Source organism: Fukomys damarensis, unplaced genomic scaffold (genome assembly GCF_012274545.1).
Source record: "Fukomys damarensis isolate Sample0158 unplaced genomic scaffold, DMR_v1.0_HiC HiC_scaffold_33, whole genome shotgun sequence".
NCBI classification, from domain to species: Eukaryota; Metazoa; Chordata; class Mammalia; order Rodentia; family Bathyergidae; genus Fukomys; species Fukomys damarensis.
Window position 1 is genome coordinate 10601116 of NW_022900945.1, and position 23653 is coordinate 10624768.

The following is a 23653-nucleotide window of genomic DNA, read 5'->3' on the forward strand; positions in this document are numbered from 1 at the left end:
GCGCGGGCTCCCGGCCGGCCGTCAGAACCCTCGGATTGAGCTCCCCGCCCGACGCAGTTAGAAAGGGAGTCGCGCCGCGAGCCTGCCGGCCTGCAGAAGTGGGGAGGGGAGAGAAAGCTGAGCCGCCTCTTAGGGTACTTAATATATTTAGAACGCCTTTGGTTTCCTAAGGAGGAGGAGCACCCTTCGGGTGCCTACGTGCAAAGGAAAAGAAAAGCCCAAGTGCAGAACTTTTCATGCGACTTGTCTACATATTCTAGTATTACCTTAGATTCCAAACGCCTTTGATTTCTTAAATATTCTTGATGACAAGACTGCCATTTAGGTTGTTCAGTATCATAAAGTATCACTGAAATTTCTAGGAAAACCATGGGAGTATTTCATTGTAGTGGTGCTTTTTAAAAAAAAAGAACACAGAAACAGTCTTACCAATATCATCCTTAATCAGGAATAGAAGCTAGAAGTTTGTAACCTGTCCTCAAACTCAGCAATTCCAGGGGGAAATTTTGTACAATTTCTTGATTCTGCTCTGAGCTCCTCTCTAAATAACTGACATTATTATGCAGTCAGCAGGTCAGTGAACAGTGATCTCTGGCCGTCTTTGCACGTTTGTTTTATATAACATGTTTTGTGGAAAAAACAATGTAAATGGGCTTTTTGTGAATTACTTAAAATTCATTAAATAATTTAAAATCTCTCAGCGGACCATTTTACCGGCTTTGTGAGGAATGACTTTTGTGCAGTGGCTTTTAAACACATTTCAATAGAGTCAGTTTATTTAGTCTGGTTTTTGTGTGTTTTTCTTCCTTGGGGAACTGAACGACCAGTTAGGAGACTGACTGACAGAGCGGCATAGCAAGGTGGCGGACAGCATGGACTCTTAATAGTAAATGCGGGCAGTCAGAACCCTGACTCTACTACCTAAGAGCAAAGTGACCTTGACTAATTTACTTGACCTTTGTGAACCTCAGTTCTTCCTATGTAAGATAAGAATAAAAATAGTGCCTTAATCCTAGGCTTGACCTGGGATTCGTTGAACTAACACATGTGAGGACTGTAAAGAATAGGTTTGTCCTGTGTAGACTGGACAGTGAGGACAAGAGAAGCATATTTTACTCACAAAATAAAGCTAATAAATATTGCAAAGAACCATGTTTTCATACAATGTAATAATTACTTTGGAATTACAGTGTGAGGTCTTATTTTAAGAGGGCTATTTAAAGTACATATTCGATGGTCTAATAGTATTACTTTAAAAGTAGGCAGTTCTCTTTATTGGTTGAAATTGTCTTTTACAAAGTGGACAGTTGATTTTTGTTGTTTTTGGCTTTTTTTGGTACTGGAGATCAAACTCCAGTGCTTGCGCTTGTGAGGCAGGCGACGGAACAACTTAGCTAAATCCCCGGCCCTTGGACAGTTTATCTTTACATATCTTGAAAAAACAATTGGGTTCTAGAAACTGTTGTATTATCCACCTCTTTTAGAGTTCCACTAAAATCCTTTAAAACGTAAACTGTATAACTCTGGCCATCTTCAAACCTTTGCTGGGGAGCACCTGTGGATTTTCAGTTTCACTTTAATAAAGACCGAAATGTATAATCGATATCAAGAAATGGAAAGAAAATGTTCAAATGAGAAGGGGAACAAGGGAGGGGGAAGGAGAGAAAGGAAAGAAGGGATGAGAAAAAAAGAACCGAAGGGAAAAATATGGAAACAAAGCTTTTGTGGATAAAGAGGGGAAGGGGGTGGAAGGGAGGGGAGGGGAATGGGGAAAAAAGCAAGACGTATCACGTACGGGGGTACAGATTCCTTATTATGAGTGTTATCATTATGTCTAAAATGTGCCAGTAAAATAAAAAGCAAAGCAATTTTAATCAAAGTGCTAATTGTTTCTTCCGTATCCGTTAAGCTGTCATTAATATAAAAATGGGTTACAAAGGAATATTTGTGCATCCGTTTGTATTTTTAATACATTATTTTGAAGAACTATGAATATATTTTGGATAGTAAGTATATTAATAGAACAAACTGGCAAATAGTTGGCAAACTTATTTTTGAATCCTGTGGTCTCTGGCAAACGCACAGCTTCACGGTGAGAGCAGCAGTGGATAATCCGGTGTTCCAGTATTTATGCTGATTTGTCAGGGTATCTTAGAAAAAATACTAAATGATACCCATCTTGTTAGCTGTGTATCTTAGAAAATGAGATCCTCCAAAGAAATTTCACAGAGGCATGGGCTGTGGTACAGTCCCGTCTCTTGTTCTCTTCACACCACTTTCTCAATCACTAATATCCTAGGAGGTTGCCGCTGGATTTTCCAGAATAGTAACCCTAAGTCTATTTCTAGGCTGGAACTTCTCTACTCTAGTAATGCAAATACAAACAGATAGTTTTATTTTTCTTACTTTTTTTTAACATCCTATACGATGTTCATATTGGCCTGTTTAGCATGATGTAGATTTTCATATTGAATTTAAATGTATAATCCAAGGTATTTAAGTAATAATGACTTTTAAAACAGGGATTTATGTATGATTAAGCAAGTCGCTAAACTTAGTTATACTGATCAGGATTCTCTTAATAAGACTGATAATTTATCAAATTTATTTTAAATTGTCTTTTACAGGTCCTAAGAAGTATTGCTCATGTTGAGTGGAGATCACAACATACAAAAGCTGCTCAGAAACGTGAACCAGGATTCGGATTTAGTTTTGGTATATGTACTGTTCTGTCTTTCTGGAATGTCTGTAAGCTTGAAAATGACTGTCAGTGAGTCCAACCAATCACCATCCACAGATGCTTCAGTTAGTCAAACTCTCCTTCCTGGTTTCATTTTCTGCTGCAGCACAGCACCATATACATGGATGTGTTAGCAGCATACATACATAGTTTTCCTTCCCTTTTTCCTAAGTGCACAGCTCAAAATAAATGGCCAATTTGCTGATTTATCTAAGTAGCTTTTAACATACATATCTGAATGCAACAAATACTTCTGATACGCAACGCTAGGTAACTGTTTTCGCAATTTTTTTTGGACTGCAGTTTGGTGAAAGTATTAGGTAAAGTTCTCAGACCTGGGACTAGGGAGCAATGGGGTGTCAGAGACAAAGGGAATAATATGTTTCTTTCCCTTTTCTAAAATGAAAACCCTAGGCAACAAATGTGAAGTAATAATCTCCTATCTTTTCTATCTTTTCCTTTATGTCCTAAAAGTTTTATATTACTATCTTTTGAGAAATTTTTCCATCACATTTACAAATTTCTTTAAACTTCTATGAGTTTAAAGATACAAACTGGCATAAAGGAGTAAAATTGAAATTATGGTATTGCTAATTTTTAGGCGATTGGTTGAAAGACATTTTCTTGATTTTTTTTGTCAAAGAATGTCACACTTCTTTCGATTCTTGTGATTAGGGGCATGTCTTATACATTAGTTTCATTTTAGCATTAGTAAACACGATAAATCTTTAGAACTAGAAATAAAAATTATGTATTTTACCTCATCAATTAAAAAAACTATAGCTATTACTTTTTGTAGATAGAAAGCTTACCTGTTTCCTGCAGTTTTATTATTATTGACAGATTTTACTTAGTGAAATTTTTATCGGTCATAAGTTGCACTGTAATCTTTTATTTTCTAGTTAATCAAAGGTTAATGTTCACACTGTAAATCAATTAATTGACCACTTTTAATATTTCCTAAATATCTTTTCCTTAGAGTTAACTGAACAGCAGAAAGAATTTCAAGCTACTGCTCGTAAATTTGCTAGGGAGGAAGTAATCCCAGTTGCTGCAAAATATGATAAAACTGGTGAAGTAAGTATACACATTTTTAAGGAGAAAGGCATCTTAAATTGTTTATAGCATCATATAATCAAACTTTATTGAATACATTATATCTCTGTTCTTTCCTTTTTCTTTTAGTATCCTGTGCCCCTAATTAAGAGAGCCTGGGAGCTTGGTTTAATGAACACACACATTCCTCAGAGTTGTGGTAAGCTTTCTTTACATTTTTAGTCCTACAATGGATATTAAAAAGAAAAATGTGAAATTCCATTCATTCTTTTAAACATTATGTTGACGTTAACTGGCTTGTTTTTGTTTTTCCCTGTTCTGACTACAGTATTTGCATGCTTTTAGTTATCTGTACTCAACACTTCAGAGTCACTTTTTCTTTTTTTAACTGGTTCCGACCTTAATTTGATCCTAACTTTGGTAACTTCTGGAATATAATTGATCATTTTGTTGCATTTCATTTTATTATTTTTTTCTCAATAATTTCTTGCATTTCAATGAGAGGTTTTTTTGGGGGGAGGCGGTACCGGGGATAGAACTTAGGACCTTGTGCTTGCGAGGCAGGCAGCAGCACTACTGAGTTAAATCCCTGGCCCTTTGAGACTATTTTTGCGTGTGAGATTGTCTCTCTTTCTATCAAATCAGTGTGTCAAAGATTTAGGGGCACTGAAGCAAGTTTTTACAAAATCACATGTAAACAACATAGGTCCAGACTACAAATAAATAATTTTTATTTTAGAAAAGTATAACTTGTTACTGCCAGCCAGAATATTTATGTATATTATATTTGTACTTTACTTTTAAACAAGGTTAGACCATATTGGAAGTAATTAAAATAGTTTGCCTTCATTTTGATTGAGATTCATTAGATACTATAACTGGCTCTTAAAACATTTTGATACCATAGGAGGTCTTGGACTTGGAACCTTTGATGCGTGTTTAATTACTGAAGAATTGGCTTATGGATGTACAGGGTTTCAGACTGCTGTTGAAGCTAATTCTTTGGGGGTAAGCTACCATTCATTGACAAAGCAGTTTAAACAGCAACAACAAAAAAGAACACAGGCTTCAGCTGTGAAGCCTGAAGTTCGGATTCCAAGGCTTGCTCACCCTTGTTCTGGTGTTTGCAGTACCAAGACTCCTAGCTGGCCTTGTGGGGAAACTGTATACTTTGGATGTAACTGCAGTGGGAATTCTTTGGCAAGGACAAGGCTTAATGCCAGCATTCAGGAGCTGACCAAGTTGGCTGGCCATCACTGCTGGCAGTGCTGAAACTTACTGAGCAGTTCTGAGGAGGCTTGATCATAAGCACCATGTCACATATCCTAAACTTAATGCTGTGTTTGAGCATTTTACTGTCATAAACCTTTGTGTTGTATCACCAACAAGTTCTCCATATAACAGTGTTATACTGAGATTAGCAGATGTATTTCCTCCTGGTTTTAGCCTTTTTAACTTAGAGGCGAAATAAATGCCGGTTCTTTTAACTCATGTCGGGGGGGTAGTTCTTTTGATTTGAATTGTAGTGTCTGAATTTTCATATGTAATAAAAATAAACTTGATCTTTTAATGTCAACTTTCTGTGTTAGCAAATGCCTGTTATTATTGCTGGAAATGAGCAACAACAAAAGAAGTATTTGGGAAGGATGACTGAGGAAATGATGATGTGTGTGAGTATGTATAACTGCTGTTTTATTTCACATTTCACTTTTTTTTTAAATGAGGATTGAACTCAGGGCCTTAGCCATTTATTTTGTTTTGAGATAAGATCTAAGTTTCCCACACTGATCTTGGATCTATAGTCCTCCTACCTCAGCTGCCCAGGTAGATGGGATTATGGTCATACACTGCCATGCCTGGCCCACATTTTACGTTTTAGAAGGGTTAAGAAGTTACTGTTTCTCCTTTTCAATCTATATTTATATATTGAACTATCTGACAAAAGACAAAACTTAGTGCCATATTTAAGTACAGTAATGTTTCTGGAATTCCAAGAAAGTATCATCATAATTCCCTTACTTATTTCCATACAAGGAAATACTTCATGTTCCTGGGATGCCAGGAACTTGTATCTACTTTATGGAGACTTGTATCTACTTTATGGAACAGTATTTACCTAATTTTGCACTATAAGAACTAGATGGTTCTTTTCAAAAACCATTTCTGAAGGAATTGAGATTGAATGTAGGACACTTAAGTGTTTGAGCCAAGTATTCTTTTAAATTACTATCAGAATAATGTGAACATGTGACTGAAGAAATAATAGCTTTGAAAGCAATTCAAGGGCCAGGGATTTACCTCAGTGGTCCCTCCACCTGCCTCACAAGCGCAAGGTCCCAAGTTCAATCCCTGGTACCAAAAAAACAAAAAACAACACAAAAAGAGAAAGCAATTCAATACATACTTTTTCTTTTTTCTTTTTCTTTTGGTAGTACTGGGGATTGAATCCAAAGCCTTCACACTAAGCTACATCCCTGACCCTCTTGTAACGTTTTGATTCAGGATCTCACTTAATCGCCCAGGCTGGGCTTGAGCTTGCAATCCTCCTGCTTCAGCCTAGAGTGCTAGAATTATAGTGTACAATAAGTATTTAAACTAGATTTTTGGAGAAAGATATTAATATATACTAAGAGTCTATTCTGAAACTGTTCTTTACCTAAAATTTTTTATTGGTTATTAGTCAAACAGATTTTAATCAAAGTGTGATTGTACCCCTGAAATATGGTAGATTATTATTAATTTTAAACTGTGAGAATTTACCTAAAAGAGTATAAATTAATAATTGAAAATAAATGTTTTTCATATATTTCAGATACCTAAAGATCAGGAAAACTATTTAACACATTTATACATATTTCCTGATAATTGGTAATTACTCAACAAGCAATGTAGACTAAACATTCTCAGTGTTACCATGAGTTGTATAAAACCTCTAGATTCTTCTCCTATAGCACCCATAGAAATACATAATGGATGAAGCATGGAGATGCTTAGAACTATCTTAATATGTGGATAAGAATATTTATAATTATATTAGTTATGAGTTGGTAGTCCTGAATTATTTGAGTTTTTAAATGTAAGTAAAAGGTTTTTTTTTTGTACAGGATTTCAAACTCAGGTCCTTGAGCTTGTGAGGTGGGCCGCGGAACTACTGAGCTAAATCCCCAGCCCCAGTAAAAGTATTTTAAACATTGCTTTTGTAGCCTTATTTGTTATTAGTACTTTTGATATATGTAAACATATATTTACTACATTTCCCGAGTTATCATAACTTCTATATTAATAAATGCTTACTATATATTTTTCCTAATAGCACTAGTTGTCCCCAAAATAAGCTAAGTTTAAATAAGGAAATTGCCAATGGGCACATGAATTTTAAACTCTGAATAATCCCTTCATTCAATTATTTAAAAGCTCAGTAAATATATTTTGACTTCCTGTTAAACTTTTCAATATAGAAAATTTGAAAATATATAAAGAAGAGCAAAAATATTTCTAATCCCAGGCATAATCAGATAGGAAATTAGCTAGGATAACTGTCTTAGATTTTTAAATATACAAATGTTTTTAGCACTCAGGGTCATAATGCAGTATATCCATTATATGTTTATACCCTTTAATACCATGAACATTTTGCTATGTGCTACTTCTTTTTAAATGCTATATTTATTACTACATACACTATCTCATATGATACTTAATGTACATATCATTTCTGAAAGCTAGTTTCTTAAGTCCTTAATGCATAACTTTCATATTTAGAATAGAATTACAATATAGTTACTTATTTCTGTTAACAATGTGAAAATCTCTAGGACAAGCTATCTTTCAGTTTCCCCAACTCTTAGTTCATAGTACAGTACATGATAGGTACTCAGATTTGAGTGAGTACAATTTAAATTGAATTGAATGAATTGGTTTGAAGATACCTACAGTTTTAATTTTTGATATGGTTTAATTTATATATACAATGTTTTTACATTTGAGCCATGTAATTTTTTAAAGAACATTTAAATTGTTGGTATTTTTACAATATTTAAAGTATTGGCTTCAAAACTAGAATACAGGGATTGGGAACATAGCTGAATGGTGGAGCATTTGCCTACAATGTGATAGCATGTCCTGGGTTGAATACCCAGTACGAAAAATTAACATAAAAAGATTAGTTTCCAGACATTCAAAATTTAATACTTAACATTTAATTTTTTCTCATTTCCATATATTCCAGGCCTACTGTGTAACAGAACCTGGAGCAGGCTCTGATGTAGCTGGCATAAAGACAAAAGCAGAAAAAAAAGGAGATGAGTACATTATTAATGGTCAGAAGATGTGGATAACCAATGGAGGAAAAGCTAATTGGTATGATTTTGAAACCACCTCTGTATATTTCTTTCTTTAAAACACACACACTTGAAAGTATCTATCTATTTATTTATTTATTTAGGTACCAGGGATCAAACTTGGGACCTTGTGCTTGCGAGGCAGGTGGTGGAACCACTGAGCTAAATTCCCGGCCCCCTGTATATTTCTTAATTACTTTATTTCAAAATCTTTCTTATTTTTAAGCCACAATTAAAATAATCCATGTTCATAAAAAGAAGGTTTTAAGAGATTATAGATAGTTCAGTGATCTTCAAGAACTGTTTTTAACCCCTGAATGGTTTATGTCAGGTTAATTCTAAGAAGTTTAATTTGTAAAGTAAAATAAAAAGTTACTGTGTGAACTCTTCAAATAGATAAATCAAGTAATATATGAAAATAGAAAAAAAAACTTCAATTTTCTACTGTTACTAAATTACAATCAATGATAATTTGCTAGTTTTAAGCATAGAAAATAAATTTATTGTTTAAGCAAAAATGCTTTTTTTTTCTGGTGCTTCTCAAAATTCAACCAGCACCTTGCACATGCTAAGTCTGTACTCTACTACTAAGCCATAACCCCGAGCTCTTTTCTGACCAGAAATCCTCCTGGAGGAAAGCACTAGCAAATACTTAAAATAATTCAACTATAGGGTCAGGGATTTAGCCCTGTGGTGCCACTTCTGCCTGGCAAGCACAAGGTCCTGAGTTCGATCCCTGGTACTGAAAAAAAAATTTTTTTTTTCAACTATAACAAATACTATGCCTTTGCTGGAAAAGGGGACAGTAATCAAAACATAACGAAGTAGTCAGAACATAATGTTCCTATCATAAGCAGCCCTGTTTGCCATCCTTCTACAGATACCTGTTCCTTAAAGAATAAACTTGGTTTGAGGGAAGAAAAAAAATGCTAGTTTGAACTTGAATGTACTTTCTCATCATATTATATTACAAAATACAAGGAATCTTTACCTACAACTCATGCTACCAAAAAAGTTAAGTTCCATATTAGTGAAGTAGTAGACCCGAGTTGAAATACTAGTTCTGCCAAATAATAGGTATGTGACTTACAGGAACTGATTGTTCATTTGTTGTCTGTAAAATGGGAGTATAATAATTGGGGTGTTGGGAGGATTAACTGAGATAGTAATCACTTTGGTTAATCACCACCACCATGTATATATTTGTATCAGGTACTTTTTATTGGCACGTTCTGATCCAGATCCCAAAGCTCCTGCAAGTAAAGCTTTTACTGGATTTATCGTGGAAGCAGATAGCCCAGGAGTGCAGATTGGAAAAAAGGTAAAGTGTATATTTAACAGCAATTAAGAGTTCAAGTATTATTTTTACTAGATATAAAAATTACTTTTTAAGCATCTTTTAAATAAAATAATCTGTTTAGTTGAAATAAAAATAAAGCTGTGTTTTGAGGTGAAATAGTTTAGATGTTGCTGAAGTTTTAAGTTGAGCAATTATTTTGAAAAATTGGCTGTTCGTAATACCAACCTATGGAGAATGCTAGTAACAGCTGTGACATATCATGAAATAGAAATCGAACAAACATTTAGATTGCCTGACCAAGAGTAGAGTTTTAGGTATTTCAAAAGACTTTCCCACTCTTTTCCCATGCATAGCAACTTTTTCTTAGGATAAGTGACATTCTGCCCATTTCATGAATTAAAACAATGTGGCATAAATGGATCACCCAAGATCATACATTTTAAGAGAGCCATCTACATCTGAGAAAATTGTGAGAACAGCCAAGAGCCTTCAATATGGAAAGGCAAGAAAATTTTATTGAAATAAGAAAAAATTATTTAACATATTTTGTAGTCTAAATATGTGGAAATAATTTAGCACTTAAAGTAGACTAAAGAGAAGAGTTTAAAATGTGAGAAATCAAAGAAATGAAATCATTAAAGTATTCCTAGTGGGAGTTAACAAAAATGGTTTAAGATTGTACAGAGACTAGAAAGAGGAACTCACATTTATAATTGTAAAGCTTTTTTGCAAAATGAATTTTAAAACACCTATTAATGACTAAGTCAAGTCTATACATAGGCAAAGGAGGAGCTGAAGAAGATAATTAAGAGTTACCAAAGGTTACATGAATGAATTTTCTTCTATGTGTTGGAAGGCACAGATACCTGGTCAGATATCAGAGTAGGTTTGTGTGTCCTGAACTGGAAAAACTAATTTGAAGATCAAATATATTTCAAAACCAGTATCATGTATTTGTAGAATCCCACTAGAATCTCTTCTGTTGTATCCAAGGGTAAGATAAAAGTTGCTGGAGTATATAAAAGATAACTTCTCAAGGTGCTGAAATATTCTGTATCTTGATTGTGATGGTAGTTACACAAATACATTTGTCCAAAGTATAGTAAATGCATACAGTAGTCCTCCCTTACTTACAGTTTTGCTTCCCACAGTTTCAATTACCTATGGTCAAACATGGTCTGAAAATACTAAATGAAAAATTACAGAAATAATTCATAAGTTTTTAATAATGTTTATTATAGTTTATTGTTACAATTCCTCTATATTATTGCTACTCTTAAACTTTTACTTTACCTAATATATATGATAAATGTGATTAAAAATGTGTGCATATAGGAAAAAACATAGTATATAAAAGACTTGGTACAATCCACGGTTTCAGGCAGCCACTGGGAATGTTGGAATATATTCCCCACATAAAGGGAAACCACATAAAATTGGTGAATTTTTCAACAAGTAAAAGCTACCTTAACCTAATTTCAAGAAAGAGCTGTAACAAAACAAAACCCATTTTTTAATCAGTTGATTACTTTAGTTCTATTAGTTAAGCTAAGATTAAAGGTCCCAAGTCAAATTATTACTAAATGTTTTTTCTGACACAGTAAAAAACATTTACAGAGTATACTCAATTTGTACATCTTTAGGGTAATGATCATTTCAAAGTTGCAACATACTTTTTTTTTTAAACTAGGGTTTGACAAACTTGTTTGAGAAAGGTCTAGATTGTCAATGTGTCAGACTTGACATGCTGTATGGTCTGTCACAACTGCTTCCTCAGTGCTGCAATAATACAGAGCCATAAAAGATAAGTAAACACATAGGTGTGTCCATATTTTAGTAAAGCTTTCCTTACAAAAAAGGTACTACAAGCCATAGATGATTGCCTCTGCTTTTAGATATTTACAAAGGCATAAAACAATGACTTAAGCTAAAATTGATGTAACAAAAATGTTTCTTAAAATGTGACAATTTTCTTGTTAGGAATTAAACATGGGCCAGCGATGTTCAGACACAAGAGGAATTGTCTTTGAAGATGTGAAAGTGCCTAAAGAAAACGTTTTAATTGGTGAAGGAGCTGGTTTCAAAATTGCAATGGAAGCTTTTGATAGAACTAGACCTCCAGTAAGTAACAGAAATCCATAATCTTTATAGGATTTTTTTTTTTTTTTTTTTTTTTTTTTGGTACTGGGGATCAAACTCAGCGGCAGAACCACTGAGCTAAATCTCCAGCCCTATAGGATTTTTAAAAATCTGTTACATTAAGTAATTTGTTTTATTTTGACATTGTATGCTTGTTGTGATTTTAAGTATCTGCTTATTTTAGTAAGTGGAGAAGAGATACTGTTACTTTTGTGTTTATAATTGCTGCTCATTGTAAAAATAATTTTAGCACATGCAAAATTAATGTAATCTCTGTTAGATCATTCCTGTTGACTGTGTAGTCATTTTTTAATTTCTTCACTCAATAAGAATATTTCCCAGCCAGGGATTTAGCTCAGTGGTTCCACTGCCTGCATGGCAAGCATAAGGTCCTGAGTTCGATCCCTAGTACCAAAAAAAAAAAAATATATATATATATATATACATATATACATATATATATATGTATATATATATATATATTTCCTATAGGAAGGCTTCTCTTGTTAAACAGAAGAATGACTTCTTTAGACTCCAATCTTATGTTTGTCATTACCTTTTATTTCTCCCACTGCTAGGTTTTAAACCCAGGGCCTCAGACATGCTAAGCATGCATTTACCACTGAGCTACATCTCCAGCCCCTGCCCTGCCCTTTAATTTATAAATAATATATATTTCAGTGCTTATCTAGCCTTTAGCTATAGATTATTTTCCCTTTGTAGAATCCTTTACTTTGAATCTTAGAGAAGTAACCATTTTCTGTGTATTTTAATGATAACATGAACTTTTGCTTATAAAATATTAAAATCCTAGGTAGCTGCTGGTGCAGTTGGATTAGCACAAAGAGCTTTGGATGAAGCTACCAAGTATGCCCTAGAAAGGAAAACTTTTGGAAAGCTACTTGTAGAGGTAATTTTAATATCGTGTGTGCTCTGTTGAACTATAAACCACTCTCTCTCATTAATATATTCAGAAATTATTTTTAAAATACAAAATATTAACTATCCTCTCCCCTATTACCGGCTGAACCCCCTATGTTAGTTGTATTCAAACTATCTGGGAAAAAAGGCCAGTTTGATCTTAATTTCCAATCAATTGTGGACCATTACTTTTGCAAAATGTTTACTCAGGTTGAATGTCAGACTGACTGTCCCAAAGAGTTTGAAAATAGCAAGTGATTGCAATTTGGATACCCATTCTGCAGCAGATCATAGGAGTTGGGTCAAAGACAGAAGGAGAAGTCTGTGTAAGTTCTTTTGAAACAAATACCACTAGTTATAGGAGCTTGTGGTCACCGATGGAAAAAGGTATTGCAAGGCAAGTGTCCTTGCAAGAACAATGTTATCTTTTAGAGGATATTTAAGATCTAAACTATCACAGTATCCACTGATGCTTTCTGAGCTTTGAACTGATTTTAACTATTTAAAAATAAGTGAAGTTAAAAGAAAAATAACTCTTTGGCTTAGAAAGCTACAGTGATTAAAACAACAATTAAAACAGCATGGTACAAGCTCAAAAACAGAAATGTGGATCAATAGAACAGAATAGAGGGAGCAGAAACAATCCCAGATATATTTCACTATTTGATCTTCAACAAGGGGTCAAAACATACACTGGAGAAAAGATAGTCCTTTTAATACTTATTGCTGGGAAAATTGGATATGTATGTGCAGATGACTGAGTTTAGACCTATATATCTCACCATGTACTAAACTAAAATCAAAATGGATCTAAGATCTAAATTTAAAACAAATAATCTGCTGAAAGCTAAAATAGGTAAAACTCTTGAAGACATAGTTGTAGGTGAAGACTTTCTGAACATAACCCCAATGGCATAAGAAATAAAACAAAGAACCAACAAATGGAATCATACCAAATTAAAAACAAAAAAATTAAGGGCTGAGGATTTAGCACAATGGTTCCTCTATGTGCCTCTCAAGACAAGGTCCCAAGTTCGATCCCTGGTACCAAAAAAATAGGCAAATGAATGAATAGACATTTCTCAGAATAAGTACAGATGGCCAGCAAATACCTGAAAAAATGTTCAACATCACTGGCCATTAGAGAAATACAAATTAAAACAACACTGAGCTTCCATCTTACTCCAAAATGGCTATCATCAAGAAATAAAATAGTAACAAATGCTGGTGAGGCTGTGGGAAAAAAGAAACCCTTCTATATAATGTTGGTGGAACTGTAAACTAGTATCACCAACCACTATGGAGATTCCTCAAAAGACTAAAAATAGAAATTCCTTTCAGCCTAGCTATTCACCTTCTAGGAATAGTCCCAACTGAGTTAAAATCATTATATTACAGTGATACATGTTTATAACAGAAGTTTATAATGGTTTAATCTTAGAAACAGTACATATGCACTCATCCATGAAGAAACAGACCAGTGAAATGGAGCAGTGGACTCAGCAGACTGTAGTGAATGGTTATATATTCATGTTCAGATGGCCCCCAGGAGAGAGCCATTTTAGAGAGGGCCCAGCTGATCTCAGAACTCAGAGCAACCACTGGCTCCATCTAGTGGCTCAGTATCAGGGTGAGGCTGCTGAGTTCAAACTGGGAAGGAGACACTTGGCTTGTTACAGACTGAACAAATCAGATTCCAGCCTCACAGCCAGAAACCAGCCTGGATTTCAGTGGAATTAAAGGGGGCTTTCTAGAATTAATTGGGTCACTTTGTCTACCAGCGACAGCAGAGACAGAACTTTGAAGTAGACTCTTGGTTTTGGTTTTTTGCTTCACTATTTGTTCTTGGTTTTTATGAGTGTGAAAAGTTACTAGTTTTTTGTTTGTTTTGTTTTTGTTACTGTTGTTCTGTTTTGTTCTTTTTATTTCTAACTTCTCTCTTTCCCTCCTGTCTTCTTCACCACTTTCCCAAAGTTTGCATAATCTTCCTCCAGCCTTGTTTTTAATTTCTTCTTCCCCTTTTATTTATCTATATTTCCCTCTAGCCCCTTTTAAATTTTCTTCTCAGGGTAAAAATCACCATATGGGAGGCTTATTTACTGTATACAATTTTCTGGTTTGTTCTAGAATTTGTTATATAACCATTAATCTAGTTTGTATGGTTAAGGATAGTTTGTACAGTTAAATAGCTACCATTTTGTTATTTTCTAGGCTGTATTTGATGCTGTTGTTACAGCTGATTGTACTACTTTAGCCAAGGTGACATAATTCTAATCACTCTTTCTGGTATGCTAAGACTGATATTGCCTAAGGGGCATAACAATTATGTAGGCCACTGCCAAAGAACTAGGGGCTGGGCCAAGTAGGCAGCAATTTCTCTTCCCCAATAAATTGAAGAAGCAGGATCTTGCAAAAGTATCAAAACTCAAAATCCAGCTGCACCTAGAAGATATGTCTGAGAAGTAGTCATTTTCTAAGGGTTATAAATACTAGCAATAAAGCTACTCACTATAAGCAATTTACAAGCATCAACCCATGGATTAAATTTTTTAAAAATAGAAAATGAAAAGATACTTAAGCAAAATATAACCCTAGACTTCCATCTCACCAAAGGCAAAACTAGGGGGCCAATGAGGTACAACAAATTGAAAACCACCCACCTGGACCCTCTGTAATGGTAACACCAGAAGTAACAAAACAGATGAGTGAGGCTCTAGAAAAACATCAAATTAGAAATAACTTCTCAGATAACTACAGAAATGGTGACCATAGTGAAGCACATGCTTAGAAACTCTAAAGCAGATACAACTTTAAAAAAAAAAAAAAAAAGGAGCTTAAAAAATGACGGAAACCATGAATATCTAACAGAGGAAAGAAATGAAATCCATGAAACAGATTCAAACAGGTATCTAGGAGATCAAAAACTATACACAGTATATATAGTAAACTTTACACAATAACTATACAAAGTATACACAGTAAAATGAGCCAATGTAAGGACTGAAAACTGGATATAGAAAACAGGATTGCAGTTCGTGACCATGAAAAGAAAGATTTCTTAAAAATAGCAAGAGACCACGAAAAATCAATCCAACAGCTGCTGGATGATGCAAAGAAGAATAACCTAAGATTGATAAGAATCAGTGAAAAAGGAGATAGCAAAAATGACATAAAAAATTCTCTTCATAGTCGGGAATTTAGTTTAGTGGTGCTGCCACCTGCCTTGCAAATACAAGGTCCTGAGTTTGATCTCAAGTACCAAAAAAAAAAAAAAAGAAAGAAAACCTGTTCATAGAAGTAATGACAAAACTTCCCAAGCACAGAAAGATTTGACATACAGATAAGTGAGGCATATAGAACTCCAGTTAGCCATTATCAAATAAAAATCTACACCAAAGCATATAATAATCAAGTTTCCATAAATTCAACACAAGATTAGAATATTAAAAGCTGTTAGAGAAAAGAAACAAATCACCTATAAAGGAAATCCCATAAGAATCACAGCAGACTTCTCAACACAAACCCTCAAGTCAAGGAGAGGTTGGAGTGAAGTATTTCAAACCCTAAAAGAAAACACCTCCAACGCAGATTTTGATGTACCCCACAAAACTATCTTTCAAACATGGAGAAAAGATACTTCCATTGTAATGAATGCCTGAGGAAATTCATAAACACCAAACTAGCACTCCAAAATGTACTGAAGGACATTCTTTTTTTTTAATGTTTTATTGAGTTTATTGGTACTTTTTAAGTATACAGTACAGTTACATTCATCATTGGGATCTTGTACCTTTACACGACAGATCTTGGTTCTCACTTTTCCCCATACCCCTGCCCTCCCTTCACCCTTCTACCCTCCCTATTTATAAAGACTTTGTTTCCATTTTGTCCTTTTCTCATATTTTTTTCTTTTCCCTTATTTCCTTTCCCCTACCCTTCCCACTTCCCCTACATGAAGGATATTCTACAAAGAGATAACAAGAACTACAACTCAATAAACCCCAACATAAGCCACCAGGCAAGCCTAGACATTAAACAGAGTGCGGGGGAAAGGACCCAACAACAGGAAAATAACAAGGAAAAGTCAGTACATATTAGACATAACCATCAATGTTAATGGTCTCAGTTCACTAATCAAAAGAAACAGACTAGCAAAATGGATCAAGAAGTAAGATCCAACAATATGCTGCATATAGACATACAAGTTTAAATATCATGTGGTCTCTTCTATATGAGAAACCCGAAATATAAATAAATAGAAAAATAAAGGATAGATAACAGGAAGTAGGGGAATCTTTTTCAAATGGGAAGGGGAAGAAGAGCTGGTTTTGTACATGTATAAACTCCCAACAATAAATTAACTATAGGCAAACATATTAATAAATTTTTAAAAATCCTTAGAAAAGGACAAGTAGAAATAAGAGGGGGACATTACCCTTCCTGTTACACATGGGAGTTATTCACACTGGGTAACTATGCCTCCTGTAAGACCTAATTTCTCTGCCGGTCCCAAGCAACTTGTTACATTCAAAAGCAGTACAGTCAGGTTTGTGTTACCAAATACAGCATAAAGTATGAAGTTGAACCACTCTATTTTTTGTTTTATTTTTATGGCCTCTGGTTCATATTAATATGTATTCAGTTTATAGAATTTGTGGTGTTTTATAACATCTATGTCATCAAAATCCATTTTGATACCACTTCCTATATGAAGCAGGTTTCTAATCATCTCAACATTTATTGTTTCTAAATAGGTACAAGACTGCTTTCTTATTAATTATTCCTTCATTCATGTATTGGCAGTAGGGATTGAATCCAGTTCCTTTGCCCTGAAATGCACCCACAGGCTTTTACGTTTACTGTGAGATAGGGTCTTGCTGAGCTGCCTCGGCTGGGCTGTCTCTGTCTCCCAGAGTGCTGGGAGTACAGGCGTGCCCCATCATGTCTGGCTAATATAAATCATTTTAAAGCACATGTTCTGTTGTATTGTGAAGTAGTTTATAACAGTATAAATTATGTAATAAAACCCATAATCCTTCCATCCACATAATTATAATGAATTATTTTGGTGTATGTTCTTTTTTTACTCTGTGAATATTTTTCAAAATTGTAACCATACTGTATATTGGAAATTTTCTTATAATAATATATGTGTATTTCCATTCTGTAACACATTTTATCTCGATAAGTCATGAACACTTACCATTTCTTACTGGAAGTATTTCTGTGTCCTAATTATGAGCTTCTAGAGCAGTCATGGCGAACCTTTTCAAGCTTTCAGTGATACAAACAGCCTGCTTCAACACGCGTGCCATAGGTTCACCACCACTGCTCTAGAGGATGTGAAGTGTTTATCAATATCTAGTACATCGCCCCCACCCCCGTTTTTTGCTACTGGGCATTGAACTCCAGTCCTTGTGCTTGAGAGGCAGGCGGTGGAATCACTGAGCTAAATCCCTGGCCCTACATTGCTATTTTTAAAGAGAAAGCCCAGCAGACACCAGGACACATTTTTATATTTGTCCTCAAATTGCATAATCTCATTCTTATTACAAGAAAACATTAGATAAACCCAAATTGAGGGATATTTTATAAAAGATGATCAATTAATATTCTTTAAAGGGGAAAAGGTCATGAAAGATGAGGAAAGACTGAGGAAAAACCCTGGGAGAGACTATGAAGAAAAGAGTGAATTCAATGTATGATTTTGGAACAGAAGGGATATTAGTGTAACCCTTGGCCAAGTTTAAGAAAAGTCTGTAGTTCAGTTGATAAAATTTACCAGCATGAATGCCCTGTACTTCATTATTGTACTCTGGTTGTGTAATTGGTTAACTTTAGAGGAAGCTGGTTATAACTTTTCTGCAAGTCTAAAGTTTATTCAGAACTTCTAAGTTCTGTCATTAGACATCCACAATCTGTTTCTTTTTAACTTTAGCACCAAGGAGTATCATTTTTGCTGGCAGAAATGGCAATGAAAGTTGAGCTAGCCAGATTAAGTTACCAGAGAGCATCTTGGGAAGTTGATGCTGGTCGCCGAAATACCTTTTATGCCTCTATTGCAAAGGCATTTGCTGGAGATACCGCAAATCAAGTAGCTTCTGATGCTGTGCAGATTTTTGGAGGCTATGGATTTAATTCAGAATATCCAGTAGAAAAACTAATGAGAGATGCCAAGATCTATCAGGTAAGCTTAAAATGGACTTTTGTTTAGGAGGGGATATCTTATTCATAAATGACAGTAGATTTCTGATATTTTAAGGATTTTATGCTGCTAGAATAATAAATGACTATCATAGATGACTGTGAGTCAGTTTTTGGAATTGGCACATGAAAGGATATTTTTGCCAGGTATGGGGATGCACACCTGTAATCCCAGCACTAGAGAGGCTGATGAAGCAGGAGAATCACCAAGATTTCAAGGCCAACCTGGACTATATAGCAAGACCCTATCTCAAAACACAAAGCAAACAGCAAAAAAAGAACATTATTTTTTACTAAGTTTAGGTTTTAAAAAGGCATAGTCTACAAAGTAAGAGGTACGGACATGTATAATGTGTCTGGGTCAACTTTCTTTGAGTTTTAACACTCTAGCTAATTGTCCATATTTTGCTCTCCAAAAAGTATGCATGCCACTTGAAATTACTTTGCTTTGAGTGTTGCCTGACAATGCTTTAGTTAATTGAAATCGTATTTGGAATTAAAAGCCAACATGAAGAGATAAGGATATATTACTTCTAAATTATAGTAGTGGTTAGAAAAATTTAGATAAAAGAAATATAGTAAAAAAAAGAAATAGCCCAGCATGGTGGTAGATGCCTGTAATTCCAGCACTCAAGGGGATAAGGCAGAAAGATGGTGAGTTTGAGAATAGCCTGTGCTACATAATGCAACTCCGTTTAGGGAGAAAAAGAGAAAAGTGGAAGAAAGAAAAGAATTATTTAACAACTCTGTTTCTAAGGCAGTAGGAGGGAAAAAAAAGTAAAAAAGAAAAGAAACCAGAATTGATATTAAAAACAAAATAACTAAGGTAACAACTAAGTAAGGACAGTTCAAAAAACTTGGATGAATTTTTTGAAACATTATTCATTTCCCCAATTTTTAAAAAGAATAATAGCCTTTTATTTGATGTTGTAAAGATTCTATCCCAAATTTTGGTGAAGTATCTTTTTATAATTAAGTTACTTTCACAGTTTTCAGACTCATAGTCTACAGACTCAATATATGATTTGCTTTGGTTTGCTATTACAATGGAACTTACACTGTTATCCAAATTATTGAATAAATCAAGGTGTCTATGTACTGTATGTATTTAACCTTCCTTTATATTTTTCTTGCAGATTTATGAAGGTACAGCACAAATTCAAAGGCTTATTATAGCCCGTGAACACATTGGAAAGTATAAAAGTTAAGAGATTACTGTAGAGATTATAAAACATGATAATTCATTGCCAACCATGATTAAGAGATTGCAATAAAGATTGCAAAACATATGTAATCCTTGAAAAACTAGCACATGATTGATTTCTTGTGCTTTAGAAAAGAAAAAGTGCTTTAACATTTTTTCAGTAGAAATAAGTATGCTTATATAAATATAAGGTTGATTCTAATGGTAGTTTGTACTTTTGTTTAAATCAGTGATTTCCATTTTTTAAAATATATTTGGTTTACAAAAAAATAAAATATATTTGGTTTCATTAAAAGTGTGTTATCCTTAGTGCGACTATCCTTTAATGATACTAACCTAGAAAAATAATTTTATCATTTGTATCTCTTAAAATTAAAATAGCAGAAATACCTTAGAATTTTGTTAAGTTTCCAATGACAGAAAGTGAACCTATTAACAATTCAGGATAGGGCTGGGGATTAAGCTCAGTAGTTCTGCCACCTGCCTTGCAAGCACAAGGACCAAAGTTCAATCCCTGGTACAAAAAAAAAAAAACAGGATATTCCAAAATTTACACTGAGAAAAACTTTATAGGATTTGGATACTACCAAACAACTTGCCAAAGACTTTGTAGACTTAATGGTTATTATTATATCAAATGAATTTAATTTAAAATTTGAAATGAATTTTCTTTTAGTTTTACACAGTAAAAGAATGTCTTGAAAAATCTTACTACTGAGTCCGTATTCATTTGACTTATTCCAAATACTAAAGCTTGCCTTAAATTATTTTTATGTGACTCTGTTTGTCACTGGGTAACCATTGATCTATTGTATACAATCTTATATGCGTTCATTCTAAAAAGGAACTTAAATAAAATGATCTGTTATTGCTTTGTGTATTTTTTCTAGGAAGCTTTATTACTTCTTGTATTTTCTCCTATGTTTTGATTTTGAATTACAAAAAGTTATCTGCTCCTTTTTTATATTATTAAAGACCTAAAAAAATATAAATATGAAATGATATAAGAACCAAAATTTGTGAATTTAATGATTCTTTGTAACTCAAAATACCAGCACTAAACAACTACTGGTTTGTTTTCTGACACTACTCTGATTCTTTATCCTTTGATATCAACTATGTGGCCTATATTTCTCTTCTGTACTGATACGACCCAGGTCTAGGCTATCTCGAAAGTCAGTGCTCGCTTCAGAGGCAGTCCCAAGTCCTGGGACCCCAGGCTACCCATACTTAGTCCAGCATGGCTACAAATCCAGGAATTCCCGTGAACCTACCCTCAGGTTTAATAATTTGCTAGAATGGTTCACAGAACTCAGGAAAACACTTTGTTATTTTACTAAAAAAGTTATAACTTAGGAATAGCAGTAGAAGAGATGAAGAGGGCAAGGTCTGGTGGCAGGCAGGGCCCTGCACACAGCTGCTCTGCAGTCTCCCAGCATACTGCATCCCAGGACCTCTCTGTATTCCAATTTCTGTTCTTCCTCCCGAGACAATAAATTAAAGTTCCCACCTACAAGTAGCCTCTTAGGACTGCCATAAAACAGTACTATAGAGTAGGTGGCATGAATAGAAATATATTTTCTCACAATTCTGGACACTAGATCAAGGTGCCCCTCAAGGTCAAGGTGCCCTTAAATTTTTTTCCTGTTGAACCATCATCTTCCTAGCTGTAGAATTCCGTCTTCCTGCTATGTCCTCACATATCCTCTTCTTGCAAGCAAGAATTGCGCTGGGGGAGCTCAGATGTCTTTTCTTCTTATAAAGTGTGATTGTTGATTGACTGTGTCAACTTGAGTAAGTAATGCCCAACTAGATTGGCTCTGCGTAGTTCTGGGTGTGGAAGACCTACTCAAGGGAGGATCATTGCCAGAATGGTATGAAAAAAAAAAAAAAAAGGAAGGATCATTTCTGTTTTCTTCGGAGCAGCTCGTCTTCACTTTTACCTTGGAAGTCCTCTCCTGGCTTTCAGTGCAGACTCTTCAGCCTGCAGCATCAACCCTTTGGCCTCCTGATATGGATTCACATGGGACACGACACTGAGCTCAGGCCTTCAACTGGATCCTTCGAATCACCCACGAGCAAACAGCCCTTTGGCACTCTTCCATACCCGACTCTGGAGGTGGTCATTGTAAGGCAATCTTGTAAATTCTTACATTTTATGTATCTTGCATTAAATCTGTTTCTCTTGTAAGGACTGGCTGATACATAAGGACACCAGCCCAGGAAGATGGAAGCCCTATTCTGTGACTTTAACTCCATAAAGATTCTAACTTCAAATTCCTTACTGGCTGTTAAGAGTTTCAGTTTATGAATTTTTGGGGTGAAAAGTATGCACAGACCAATCCATAAAATGACACATTAGTTTTTATAGTGATCAACCCCATCCTGAAGCTATCCTGTTTCTCATAGGAATAGGGGAAGGAGATGATAATTCAGTGCATATTATCACAGCGATTACTGAGTCTGAACTGTGATCAGTCCTATCCTGAAGCTATGTAGGGATCCCATCATAAGTCTTCACATTAGCATCAATTCAAGTGTTTTTGAAAAGTTGCTCCAGGCCAGTTATAGTGGCACACACAATCTCAGCTGAGGCAGGAGGATTGCTACAAGTTCAAGGCTAGTCTGAACTACATAGCGATACCTGTCTCAAAGAAAAAAACAAACTTACTGCAAACTTTTCAATGAACAAAAAGAAACTAGTAATATAAAGGAAACAAATTAGGATATTCTTTAATTTTTTTTTTTTTTTTTTTTTTTTTTTTTTGGTACCAGGGATTGAACTTGGGTCCTTGTGCTTGCAAGGCAGGTGCTGGAACCACTTAGCTAAATCCCCAGCCCACTTTAAAATATTTTTGAAACAGAGTAGATAATTTGGAGAATTATTTGAATTCCTTGCTTCCTATTTATCTTCCATTATATATACATATATACATTTCCTCATATAATAGAAATCATGCTATATTTAAGCTTGTGTTTCTGACTTATTTCATTTTATGTTCTCAGGTTGCATCCATTTACCTATGAATGCCTGAAGTTTATTACAGAATAGTACTCCATTATATATAAATACCACATTTTCTTTATTCATGTGTTGATGGATCATATATGCTTTTTTATAGCTATTGTAAGTTTGTGCTGCTATAAACATGGCTATGCATGTTGTGGGGGACCACCCCATTGATTTAGCCCATAGCAGGTGGTGAGCAGTTCAGGCTGTAAAGAATTAACCCCACCTGCTTTGCAAGTGCAAGGACCCAAGTTCAATCCCTGTACCTTGCCCCAAAAAAACAAAACAAAAAAACCCCAAATAATTTAACCCCATAATAGGCTTGTTTTGAGAAGCAAATCATGCCTGATCCTATGTGCTGAGGTTAGAGTGACTCACCCAAATTCCATTCCCAAAGTTAAAACCATAACTAAAAGACAAGGTTAATTATTAACCACAACCCACATTTTGTCTGTTCTATTTCTACTTCAAAAATATTTTGTCTCTTCCTTTACAAGCCTTGCCCAAATCAGCAACACATCCATAGCAGCACAGACCCTCCAGGTATCTCCTTTACCTCAATCTAACTATGATGTCACCAATAAAGACTGACAGCTCTGGGCCTTTGCTTGTTCATCCTTGCTTACATAAGCATTGTTCATCCTGGCTTCCCATATCGCTGTCTCTTTAACTTTGTCTCTAAGTCTTGCTTCTCACCATGCATCATAGCAGTGACCAGGAGATCAGAACCCACTGCAGG

At 34.8% G+C, this 23653-nt stretch overlaps 2 protein-coding genes across 3 annotated transcripts in view; one reads left to right on the forward strand and one right to left on the reverse strand.

The window, feature by feature from the left end:
- Positions 1 to 20784, forward strand: part of Acadm (acyl-CoA dehydrogenase medium chain) — a 21011-nt gene extending 227 nt beyond the window's left edge. The window contains exons 2-12 of the mRNA XM_010605136.2: positions 2628 to 2715; positions 3720 to 3817; positions 3926 to 3995; positions 4704 to 4804; positions 5386 to 5466; positions 8025 to 8155; positions 9349 to 9457; positions 11417 to 11557; positions 12390 to 12485; positions 18435 to 18683; positions 19837 to 20784. Of these exons, the coding sequence (XP_010603438.1) occupies positions 2628 to 2715; positions 3720 to 3817; positions 3926 to 3995; positions 4704 to 4804; positions 5386 to 5466; positions 8025 to 8155; positions 9349 to 9457; positions 11417 to 11557; positions 12390 to 12485; positions 18435 to 18683; positions 19837 to 19908 (1236 nt within the window). The 3' untranslated portion in view covers positions 19909 to 20784. The remainder of the gene's footprint in view (positions 1 to 2627; positions 2716 to 3719; positions 3818 to 3925; positions 3996 to 4703; positions 4805 to 5385; positions 5467 to 8024; positions 8156 to 9348; positions 9458 to 11416; positions 11558 to 12389; positions 12486 to 18434; positions 18684 to 19836) is intronic.
- Slc44a5 (solute carrier family 44 member 5) overlaps positions 1 to 23653 on the reverse strand; it is a 405160-nt gene that overhangs the window by 372072 nt on the left and 9435 nt on the right. The gene's annotated exons all lie outside the window — the stretch shown is intronic.